This window comes from Hirsutella rhossiliensis, assembly GCF_020360975.1.
Source record: "Hirsutella rhossiliensis strain HR02 chromosome Unknown scaffold00008, whole genome shotgun sequence".
NCBI lineage: Eukaryota > Fungi > Ascomycota > Sordariomycetes > Hypocreales > Ophiocordycipitaceae > Hirsutella > Hirsutella rhossiliensis.
This window is the reverse complement of record NW_025408674.1, coordinates 2995621-3008372: the sequence shown is the minus strand read 5'-3', so window position 1 is coordinate 3008372 and position 12752 is coordinate 2995621. Positions and strand designations below refer to the sequence as shown.

At 35.2% G+C, this 12752-nt stretch overlaps 1 protein-coding gene across 1 annotated transcript; it reads right to left on the bottom strand.

The window, feature by feature from the left end:
- Positions 1-1240: 1240 nt before the first annotated feature.
- Positions 1241-1858, bottom strand: HRG_07756 (uncharacterized protein; the record flags this gene model as incomplete). The annotated part of the gene is made up of 1 exon (XM_044866227.1): positions 1241-1858. The coding sequence occupies one exon, from the start codon at positions 1856-1858 to the stop codon at positions 1241-1243; it is 618 nt and encodes a 205-aa protein (XP_044719191.1).
- Positions 1859-12752: the final 10894 nt, after the last annotated feature.

The window sequence follows — 12752 nt, the reverse complement described above, 5'->3', positions numbered from 1 at the left end:
CGATGAAAGTCAATAATGTTCTGTTTTTGCTGTGTTGGCCGAAATGACTTACACAATCTGTCGGAATCCTATTTTGGCCGTTGCTTCGTTTGATGTCAGCACCGCAGCGCATTGCCCCCTAGATAAAACTTCTAAATATATCCTAGACTTTCACTGCTTCTGACAATTCAGGCACTCAAAGGATACGTCAATTGGCACCGTGGATGTTGAGCTATCGTCGATTGATGTTGAGCGTGCGAAGTCGCCGCAATCCGGCAAATCGCCAGATCCGGCAGATCACCGGAAAATCCCTTAGAGCAGACCCTACGCCTAGGCCATCTACCCACTACAGTATCGTTCCAGAACTGAACGCCGGGCAACGGCCATTTCATGCCAAGGTATCTGACGGCCAAGTGCATGCACTTGATGAGAACACCAATAGGTCGGCTGCAGGCGACTGCGCGCTGTGTCAAAATATGGATCGTACGCTACACGGACTGTAGCTGCAACAACATACAGTACAAGCATGCGCACCTAAGAGTTCAGCCCATGCACGGGAATAAGCGACGCGTTGAGTTGTTCTTCGTGCCACTGCTGCGGCGCGCACATCCACCTGCCCCCACAAGTTCACCTTATGCATTTGCTGCATATCTGAAGAGCGCAGTTCCAGTAGTAGACGACTTTGTGCGCACCCTTAGGTCAATACGGAACGGGATGGGCTTGTGCGATGAGGTGGGCAGAGCCATGCTACTGGCGCCGATGCTGGCGACCAGAGTTGCCATCACGGCACGAACCCAGAGCGCCATGACACTTGCGGAGATCAGAAGACGTGGCCAATGGCCGTCCCGGTCACGAACGGTCCAAAAAATGCCGATGACATTACGCGCGAAAAAGAGGCGATCAAGGACACGTCGGGGACGGCTCTTGAGCTGGGGCGGAACGAGTGTATAATAAGATGATCATTCAGATGGGAGAGTTTTGGCGTCGCGTAATTCAGGCCTCTGGACCACGATGATACTTTCTTCAGCCGTTATACGTCCAGCGGTCCAGTAGCGCGTGCGTCGCCCAGCGGCACATCCAATCACCTAATGGCGAGTGGGTGTAGGTTCCAGCACCTGTCCTCACTGTGGCCTGGTCTCTTGCAGTAAACACACTTTTCTCTATCGTCTCGTCGTCTCTTAGTTGCTAAGAGAGAAACTTTAGCTTGTTCCTCTGCCTTCTGATTCTTCTCGAAATGTTGGGCCTCTTGAATTGCTTTATCCTAGGAGACCCCAGGGGTCTTGGTCTTCCCCTCCTTATCCATTTCTGGAATCAGTTGGTGAGTCTGATAGAATGCGGTTCTGAACGCTGAGAAGTCATTTCCTAGTCCGATTAAGAATTTGTTGACACTTTGTGGAGTGTTGTAACCAAGAGTTGAATTAATCCCCAGTAGTCGATTGTTGGCTTCCTGGAGCCTTGAGGCAAAGTTCATGACACCTTTGCAGTTTTCAAGGGATAACTTATAGTAGTTCCGATCTAGTTCCTGGTAATTGGCACTCCTGGTGGGCTTGCAGTGTTCCTCAATGGTTTCTAGGACGATATGTAGTCGGTTGAATGGTTTCCCGTCTATCGCTTTGACGGCTTCCCGAGCATTGAAGCTAATGGTGGCGCGTACGCAATTACATGCGTTGTCCTGCTTCTCTTCCCACTTCTCAAGGACATTGGCGTACTCGCGTTTAGTGTCAGATTGCAACCTGAGGGGTGGCTCCTTGAGAGCATTGAAGAGTCGGCCATAGTTGTGAGTGCTCAAGATGTCTGTGATCTGTCTATGCCATTCGACATATTGATCAGGGGATTCAAGCTTGGTGATCTTCTGCAGTCCAGATACGATGTTGTCCATCCTGAAGATCGTAAAGAGGCAGGGTAATTGGTAGAACTGTAGAAGGATGAATCTGCGTTGTAATCGTGGGAGACTCGATTCCGAATGTTAGTGAGTTGGTAGCTGTTCGAATATCCTCGTTTCTCTAATAATATGACATCTTATGGCAGTGGAGAGCTCTCTTCTCCTTATTAGGGAGTTGTGTTCCTTCCTGTCTGAAGACTGACTTATTGTCTGCTTCTACGCTGGGATATACCTATGGCAGACCGCTAGGCTGTGCGTGAGGCAGAGTTAGTGGGAAATTGGCTCAGAATGGCAACACTTAACGTTTAAGAGCCAGCCCGGGCTCATAACCTGTCACATGTAACTGGAAAGATGCCATGCATGTGTCACGCGCTTAGAGACCTGGGTTGCGTTATCTGAAACCGAAGTAGGGATCTTTTTTTTATATCATTACTCGCATACAGCCTCTAGGGCCATGGCGAGGCTAATAGGGGCCTAGGCCCTTATTAGCAGTCCTAGCTAGCTATAGAGCCCGGGGGCTTATAACTAATTAGGGAAAGGGTAGCTATAAAGGCAAAGATAAAGGAAAGGTTAGTCTGGTTCCTCCCGCGCGGTGATTTTCCCCCCTAAGGGCCCTAGGGCCCCTAGGTTACTCCTTTTCGAGCTACTTAGCTATCCCTATCTCTATTTTAGCTAAGAAGGTTAAAAGGGCTTCCCTTCCTTCCTTAGAGCTATAGTGAATAGGTAGGCTAATAGCCCCCTCTTATCTATTAGAGGTCCGGTAAAGGACCTCTCTTTCCCTCCTATAGTTCGGGCACCTTAGAATAAGGTGCCTAGCCGTATACCTTCCTTAGCCGAAGCGTTAGTCGTCTCGGTCTACCTTATTAGTCCTTTTTAAAAAGGAAAATAAAAAGCTAGCCCTAAAAAGGAGCTAGTAGAAGGCCGAGAGGGTCGGCCTAGGCCTCCCTATAAGGTCCTTTTCTAAGCTAAGGGCTAGGTAAGGGGTCTTTCGAATAAATATATAGTGCTTGCCTAGGCCCTTAGCCCTAAGGCCTTTAGCCGCCTTAGTAGCTTAGAGTCCCTTTTAATAGTCCTTAGTAGCTTACTAGACCTTTCTTTATAAGTAGCTAATAAAGACTAAGGGGGTCCCTTAAGTAGGGGCCCTTAAGCCTCCTTTAGCTAGCTAGTTAGTAAGCTTATTATTAAAAGATCCCTAGGTAGCTAAGGTACTAGTATAGCTATATATTATAAAAGGCTTCTAAGCTAAATAGGAGCCTTTTAATATATATAGCTAGGTCCGAGAAACCTATAGCTTTCCTTATAGTAGCTTAGCTATCTATAAAAATATAGGTATCTATAAGGGGGTTAAGGGGGCTAAGCCTTAAGGGCTAAGGCCTCTTAGTTAGGTCCTCTAAGACCCTTAGTATCGCGAATAGCTCTACGTTAGCTACTTTAATCGAGGGCCCTAGGTTCTTATAGTACGCTTTAATAGGCTTATTTTCTAAGCTTATTTTATAGAAGGAGTAAGCGTTAGTCTTTATAAGGGATCCCTTAAGGCACCCCTTAAAGCTATTAATATAAAAGGCTAAGGGCTATAACCTAAAGTCTTTTAGGCTAGCTAAGCTAGCTAAGAGGCGTTAATACTACTTCTTAGCTAAGGGCTTAGGGGCCTTTATTATTATAATAAAGGCCTTAGAGCCTAAGGCCTATAAGGGCTCTTAGCTAGCTTTTCCTTTTTCTAGGTTATAATTAGGTCTTATAAGAGCTACTAGGCCTTTAAGAAAGTAAAAGAGCTATATATATAGCCTAATATAGCTTAAGGCCCTTAGGTTAGAGCCTAAGTTAGCGAGGTCGTCCTATATAGCTAGGTCGTAAGCTTACCTTATAAGGTAACTAGGTAAGAAGTATAGGGTCTAAAGGGCGTAGGAGAGGCATACCCTTTTAAATTATACCTTTAGTAGTAGTAGGGCTACTTTAGCTTTTAAGGCCCTAATAAGGTATCCTTTAAAGGCTATTAAGACCTTTAAAAGAGCCTAGTTTTAAATCTTTTAAAAAGGCTTTATTAAGCTCTTAAGGGTCTTAGGCCCCTTATACTAAAGCTAGGCCCTATAATCTACTATAGAGGTTATATAAGCTTAGTAGAGCTATTTAAAGGCTTTAAATAATAAGCCTTTTTATATAAAGGTTAAGCGGGATAGTCCTTCGAAGGCAGCTTATATAGAGGCTACCTTCTTCTTAATATATTATTTAAATCGGAGCCTAGAATTAAAGAAGGCCCTTAGCTACTATACTAAGGGCTTTACCTTAAAAAATAAGCCTCCTACTATTATACCCTTTAAAATAAGCTACTATTACTTACTAAAGTAAATAAGTTCTATCTTTAAGGGGTTAAAGTAAACCCCTTAGTCTTTAGCTTATTTAAATAAGTTAGTAGCTATTACTTTTAGCTACTAAACGTTCTTCTTAGCTAAGGTTAACGTTATAGAGATACTAAAGTTATCTATATAAGATAGCTAGTACCCCTTAGTATAAGAGTCTTTAACTATTATAGGTTATAGGCTTAAGCTATAGCCTAAGCTATATAATTATATATAGAGGGCTAGATCCTATATATATATATATAGGCTAGCCGCGTATAAAAGAGCTTTATATAGCTTATTAATATTATCTTATAAATAGTACTTATACGTATACCTCTACTTACTCTATAATAGTATAAGCTATTAACTAATAGATCTAATAGATATCTCTTTAAAGAGGGTGCCTCCTCTTTAAGGAAGTACTCTACCCCTCCTTAAATAGATAGGAAGTATTATAGCTATCCTAGAAGCGATTAAAAGCACGATAGCTAGCGAAAAGGATAAGGTTCTCGCTATATTAAGGGAGCCGTTTATAAGACTAGCTTTAACCCCTACGACCTCTATAACGCTAGTTATGGCGGCGATACTACTAACGCGGAAGCCGCTCCCTTAGCCGACTTAGGATAGTAAGCTAGAGTCCTTTTACTTCTTCCTTAGCTAGCTATAGATAAAGTTTATAACTAACGAGAAATAGGGCCTAAATAGCTATTAAAATATAGCGTAGTATACGCTCCTTTATATACTACCGGAGCCTTAGATACGGCGGATCTTTAGATTCTAGGATAATAGCGGCCCTAAGGGTAAACGCGACCTATAAGACTTCTTTTAATACCTTATATATACGTTCGGCAACGTATAAGAGCGGGAGAAGGCGTAAGATAGGCTATAGACCCTTAAGTAAAGAGATAGATAAACCTTTAGTAAATTCCTTTTTAATTTTAAAGAAACGCTCTTATAGGTAGCAGGGACTATAATATAAGAAGATAGCGCGAAGCTTATATAGCTATAGAATTCGATTACGCTAGCCTTATAAGAGCTACTTATCCTTATAATTATACCTATTAACTATAGTAAGTATATAAGCCGGTTAATAAAGGTAGTATAGGGCTATAAGTAGACGCCGCGTTTTTAAAAGCTCTATAAGCGTACGCTATATAGTAATAATAAGATTACCGCCCCTCTATAAGATAAATAACTAGCTATTAATATAGATAGGGACACCTTAATATTAGCTACCTATATAGACCGGGCTAAACGTAGTAAAAAAACGCTATTAACTACCCCCTATACCGCCCTATACTTTAAGTAGTAAGCGAAGTAAGTAATAAGCGAGGAAATTAAAAAGAGAAAGGCTAACGGCTGCTACTTATATTATAGCGCGTTTATATACTTTATATTAAAATGCCCTTTCCTTTTAAGTAAGCGGCCTATAGCGGTTTAAGTAGTAAAGATAGAACCGCTCCTTACCTTAAACGATAAGAAGGACTCCGCCCCCTTAGGCTTAGAGGAAAAAGAGTAGCTCTAGAGTAAAGATAGGCTCTAAAGCCTTAATTACTAGTACTAGTAAAGGAGAAGGAGGAATTATCCGCCTATATAAAAGAGGAGCCTACTTTAATATAAGTTATAATTAATAACTCCTTACCTATTACTACCTTTATAGATAAGGGCTATTAGTACTATACTATAGTTAACGAGGCGCTTATATAAGAGATATAAGTACCGGTAGAAAAGATCGCCCTAAGGCGAGTAAAGGGCGCCTTAAGCGCGATAGAGGGTATAGTAATTAAGGGTATTATATAGCTAGCTATAAAGGTCGATAGTTATTATAAGCTTATCGTAGCCTATATAATCCCTTAACTAGAGTTTCCCTTAATCCTTAGGAAACCCTAATTATTATATATAGAGTTATACTTAGTTCTATATTAAAAGAAGCTATAGTTTAGGCCTATATAATAGTAGGTCCGCTATAATAATAGTTTTATAGGCATAGGATTAAGTATATAAGCTTTATACTTAGTATAAGAAGTCCTTACCTTTATCTTTATAAGAACTATATAATAGGTAGAGTAAGGGTAAGGCTAAGTAGCGGCTAACGCTATAGTCTATATAGTTAGCTTAGCGGATATCGATAAGGCCCTTTAGATAAAGAAGCTAAAGTCGCCTTCTAAGCTATAGTAGTAGATACCGGAGCGCTTTTATAACCTCTTACCGCTATTTAAGTCCTAGGAAGTAAATAAGCTTAACCTATATAAGCTAAAGGTAAACTATAGGATTATACTTTATATTAATAAGAAGGGGTAGGAACTACCTATACTATTTAGACCGCTATATAGTATATTATATATAGAGCTACTAGTATTAAAGAAGACGCTAAGGGACCTCTTAGATAAGGGTTTTATTTAAGTAAGTAGTTTAATAGGGATAAGGGTATATACCTAAAGTACGCGTAGTATATAGCTAAGGATTAGTAAAGTAATTAACTATATAATTATTTAATTATCGGTCTTATAAATAGCTTTAAGGGCCTTAGGTTATAAATATAAGTCTTAGAGATTTCTTTACTTTATACCTCTTTATCTCTACTAAAGTTACGTAACTAATAGTCTTTACTTTAAAAGGGAAATATAAAAATTTAAATTAACTATAATTAAAGAAGATACTTAATTAGATAATCGAGGTCTTTATAACGCCTTTAAGTATACTTAAAAGTAAGTTAAAAGGGGAGTGCTAGGGGTCTTATCCCTTTAATAGGCTAATATCTATAAGGGTACGATCTTACTTATTAAACTCCTCCTTAGTAAGTTTCTAACCTAAGATACTAATAGAAAGGGCGCGATAATAATAGGTAAGGCTCTCTTCCTAAGTATATAAGTAAGTAAATAAACTATCGATAGAACTTTTCTCCTTTATTATAATCCTTTCCCTTTATATTATTTATTCCTCCTTTTACCTATAAGCTACGTATTTAGCTCTTTTCTATATTTACTCGCGTACTTCCTTCTTTAGATAATTATCTACTACCTATTATATATACTCCTAAGTATTCGCGCTTATTATTTTTAAGGGCATTAAGGAAATAAAGTAGTTAGTATCTTTACTAATCTATAGCTTTAGGTATAGCTAGATTAAATAAGCTATAAAGTCTTATAAACTAGTCGTTATTGCGTTACTAGTAGTCCTATATAAATATATAGAATTATAGTCGTTAATATCCTAGTAGTAGTTTTAATATATTCTTAGGTTTTTAACTCCTTTAACCTAGGAGGGTTTAAAGCCTAGTATAAACCTTATAGGAACTATAGCTAGAGAGGCTATTACTATACTTTATTTTTAAGGAGTAATAGGGCGCGCTATAAGCGTTACCGGAGTCTTTAGCCTTAAGGTAATTAACCGAGCGCCTAGTAATTTTAGAGTCCTAGGGCGAGTTAGTAGCCGCGCTATCTACCTTTCTTCCCTACTAGCTTCTTATAGGGCTATTAGCGGGGGTATAGTTATAAGTCTTTCGCTCCTCTATATATTTAAAGGGGTTATTAGTAGCGGGTAAGGAGTAAGCTTAATTAGCTATATATTTAAGGGGGAAAATAAAGGCGTTGTTTTTATATAAATAAAGGGATTAGTAAGGGCGCTTAGCTCTCTCCTTTATAGATTTTAAGGTAAGGATCCTATCTTAAGGTTACTTAAGGAAAGGCTACTTAGTTTAAATAAAGAGCTTAATTTAGTTAACGCTTAAGGTAATAAAGGTCTAGGCCTATTCTCGATTCCTATTAACGCGATTAAATAATTAGGGGTCTTTTTAAGGAGGAGTTATATAAAGAAACCGCGTATAGCTTAAGCGATTAAGTTAAGTTACTTTATAAGGGTAGCTAGTATAGTTAGCTCTTTTCTCGCTCTCCTTACTATATAAGCTAGTTTTATATCTCTTTAAAGCAGTAGTTTTTATCTACTAAGCTTATCTTAGAGGTTAACTACCTCTAGGACTTCCTAGAGGTCTTATTCTTTTTAATCTCTTAGAATAATATAGTTATATTAGTAAATCTATTTATACCTAGGAATCCTTATAAGAAAGACTTTACTAAAAGTTATTAAACCTTAATTAGATAGTATCCTTTATAGTCGCTTAACCCTACTATTAAACTACTAGGAAACTCTACTACCTTATAATATCGCTTATATATAATTAAGTTTATTTACCGTAATAGCTTAGATTCTATATATTAGCCTATCGATATAGCCTTTTATACTTATCCTCTTATCTAGCTTAAAGAAATACTAGTCTTAGTATAAGATTTTATTTATTTATAGGGCTTCTTATATTACCTTATACCTTTACTTTAGAATTACTTTAACCTTTAAGTATCGCTACTTAATTATCTTAAGGTATAGCCTAACTATACTTTTAACCTAGTATTAGATTATTATTAAGCCTAAGTAGCTATATTCCTACCCTTCCTACTAAGCGGTATAAGGGACTAGCGTATAAGTAAAGTTATAAGGATCTTAGAGGATATAAAGAAACTACCGCTATACTTATAAGGACGTATAAAGTCTAGTATACTATTTCTTTTTCTAAGTATTAAAAACAACTAAGTTTCCTTCCTTATAGTTTTAAAAGAACGCTTCTTAGTAAAGTCCCCTTTTATTTAGTCCTATTAAAAAGTTAATAACTCCGGTTATATACTTTTATTTATATATAAAGTAACTAAGGTTAAAGGTAAGAGCGGTAAACTTAATTAAATACTCCTTATTATTTAGGTATTTATAGTACTTTATATATCTATCTTTTATATCTTTAATAGGTTCCCCTTAGTAGTTAGTATAAACTAATAGTAGGTAAGGTAAGGGGTATACCGCGTTCTTAATACCTCTTATTAAGATCTTAATTATCGCGCTAAGGCTAAAGCTTATAGCCTATCGTTTATCGATAGCTCTATAAAGAAAGTTATATACGTTAAGGATATACTTTTCTTAGCGGGCCTTATTCCTAGTAAATCTATTTATCTTTTTAACGCCCTTATATATTATCTAAGCGTCTTTAAGAGTAATATCCCGCCGTTTACTAGGGCCTATTAATATTAAATACTAACGATCTTTATAAATATACTAAGGAGGTTACTTTTACTTATAAACGTCTTATTAGTCTTAGTTTATAAACCTTTCCTTATCTTTAGCGTAGAAGCGCCCTTCGCCGCCTTTTACTTTAACTTCGCTATAGTAAGTAAGTAAAATAAAGCTCTTACTCCTAAATAGTAATACGCTAAAGAAGATAGCGGTATTCTTAGGAAGTTCTATAGCTAGGCCTAGGATACTATTTAGGTTCGCCGCTATATCTTAGGAAAGGGTAGAGTAAGCGAAAGAGAAAGAGAAGATAAGATTAAATAGTTAGGGTAAGTAGTTTTAAGTTATAACGCTAAGAGGCTAAGAAGGTATTATATATATATATAAGAGTTATATTAATAGAGGGGATCGTTATAAGTAGGAAAGTATATAGAGTATATATATATATATATATAGAAGGAAGAAGAAGGAAGGAAAAAGAAGGGTATAGTAAGAGAAATAAATAGTTATTAAAGCGCGCGGTTATTAGTTACTTTAGCTAGCCTTTATAATAGTAAGGTCTTAGGCGTATTTAAGGGTTACGCTTAAATAGCTTCTTTTACTAGTTATTAATTAAGGAGCTATTTAATCTCTACTTTTTTCTCCTCCTCTTTACTCTTTTTATTTCTCTTCTTCTTCTTCTCTCCTCTATCTTTTTAATTTCTCTAGACCGCTACCTTTTATCTTCTCCTTTTATAACTACCTCTTCTTCCTTATTATATCTTAAAAGACCGCTAAACTTAAAACTAAAGAGCTACTAGATATCGTTAACCTCTCTTTAACTACTTTTTTATAACCTTCCCTTATTACTACTGCTCTTCTTACTTAGAATTATTATACTAAGGTCTTTCCTCTTTATATAAAGTACTTTTAAATAATAACTATCTAACTTATTTAATCTTATTTAGCTCGTTCTAACTATCTTCTTTTATAAATCTATAGTTACTTTAAAACCTAGGTCTATAATAAAAATAATATCGGTTACTAAGGGTTTTTAATTTATATAGAAATTGCCTTTTAGTTATAGGTTCTATTAAAAGCTCCTAATATTATTAGGATTAAAGTACGCGGTCGCTCTTCTCTCTCTTACTTTCTTAAGAGCACGCTAAGTTAGTATAATTAAATCGTATTCTATGCCCTTTATTATAGACGTCGGCTAGTAACCTATATCCTTATAAAAATCGCTTATTTATATAGATATTTCTTTTCTTAGCTTAGTTTAAGGCAGTAAGAATACTCTTAAGTAATCTTAATTACTTTATATAGAACTTATAATCCTTGCCTTTATTAAAGGTATATTTAAACTTATTAGATAACTATAACTTCTGCCTATAAGTATATTATATTTCCTTTTTATAAGTATATCTCTCTTTTAGGTACTACTAGCGGCTCTTATGCTAACTATATCTAAGATTCGACTAAAGCGCCTATTTATAAATAGCGGTACTTCCTTAAATACTATAAGGCTACTTACGACCTTAATAGATTCGCTAACTATATATATAGTTATAATTTCTATACTAACCTTAAGACTAATAAATTTTACGATAAGTATATTAGTAATAAGACCGCTCTTTATCTTATTTATAATATCCTTAATCCCTTTAGTCTTACTAAGGATTTAAAGGAAGAGAAGGAAATTAACCTTATACCCGTTTTACTTAAAAAGAGATTATATAGGTTTAACGAGCTCTCTCTTAAGTAATAATTAAATAGTCTTTAAGTTCGCTTTATAGTAGTCTATAGTAGGTTTACTAAAAGTAAGTAGCCTTATTTAGTCGCTATCTTTAGCGGTAAAAGTTTTTCTCTTAAGGTTATACGCGTTTAATTTAATAAGTTAAAAATTTATTAAAATTTATTTTATAAGCGTGTTTATTTTCGCTACTATAGGTCTCCCCCTTTATAATAAAGAATAAACGTCCCTATCTATAAAGTAAAAAATCCTATTCTTAAAAAAGGTAGGTAGTAAGAATATTTATTTTCTTACTTTATTATTTAATTATATCTTTATTTATCTTCTTTAAGGTAGTAATAGGTAGGTTATTATTAAAAAAGGGTAGGAAATATTATCTTTATCTACTTAAGGAGCTTTAGGTAGAAAATTTAAAACGATAAGGTAGTAGGTAGGGCGCTTATAAATATCTTAGCTATTATAGTCGTCCTTTAATTAAATAGTTAGACGGTGCCTTAATTACTAGTTAGGTTTTAGCGTACTTCTTATAATAGTTATAGATTTTTATCTTTACTACCTTTTCCTCCTTAGCTCCTTTTTACCTCTTCCTTTTCTTATTAAATTAGCGTCTTTAAGGCTCCTATATAAAGATCCTTTTTTACTTTACTAAGTTACGGTAGCTAAACCTCGATTATATACCTTAAGCCTTTCTTAGGTATTTATATTCGATCTTTATCCTCTTCCTAGCTTTAATCCTTCTAAGGTTTATTAAGGAGTTATTATAACTATAGTACTATTTAATCTAAGGCTTCTTTACTTAATAGGAGTAGTAAACTATCTACTTTATTTATTATTTCTTTTATTCTCCTTTTATTAAGAGTAATCTTATCCTAGAGTAACTAGTCGTCCTTAGTAAAGCACTACTAACCTTTCTTATCCTTTTTAAACTTCTTTAAATACTTTCCTAGGATTATCTTATTAAGTACGATTCTATTTAAAGTCTTAATCCTATACGCCCTAGACTACTCTAAGCGCGATACTACTTAAAAGGGACCGTTCTACCTTATTTAATACTTAGCTTACCTCCCTAGATTATTTAATTATCTTACGTTAAATAGTAAGATAAGGTCTTTAAGTTATAGGCTTTCTTTCTTTATTATATACTTATTAGCTTTATTTATCCTCTTTATTAATCGATTTTAATATTTTATTACTCTTTTCTTAGCTTTATTTATATCTTTTTCTTTCCTTTCTAAAACTTATACTTATACTTTAAATAATTCTTCTTTTATCTTTATTTTATCTTAGTCGATTAGTCGCTAAGTTAGGTATTCTACCTTAAGAGGTAGTACTAGTTCTTATCTATATAGTAAGTAGAAAGCTAATATTCTATAAGACTCTTTAACTATTATTCGGTCTATAAGGATTACTTAGTTAAGGTATCTAATCTACTTACTATTTTTCTCTACTATTTTTATAAGTACTATTATTAACCTTTAGTACCCTTATTCTACTACTACGTTCGCCTTTAAATTATATACTAAAGTTTAAATAACTTTAATACCTATATCCTCTAAGATATACTTAAAGTCTTTCTTTATTTCGGGCCCTCTATCGATTATAGCGTATAGTATTACGCTATACCTATAAATAATAAAGAGTATAAACTTAGTTATAGCTCCTATAGTAATTTCTTTAACTAAGGTTACTTCTACCTATTTAGTAAGGCTATCTTATACTTTTATAAGGTATAAATACCTATAATTAAATAGTATATACTAGCTAT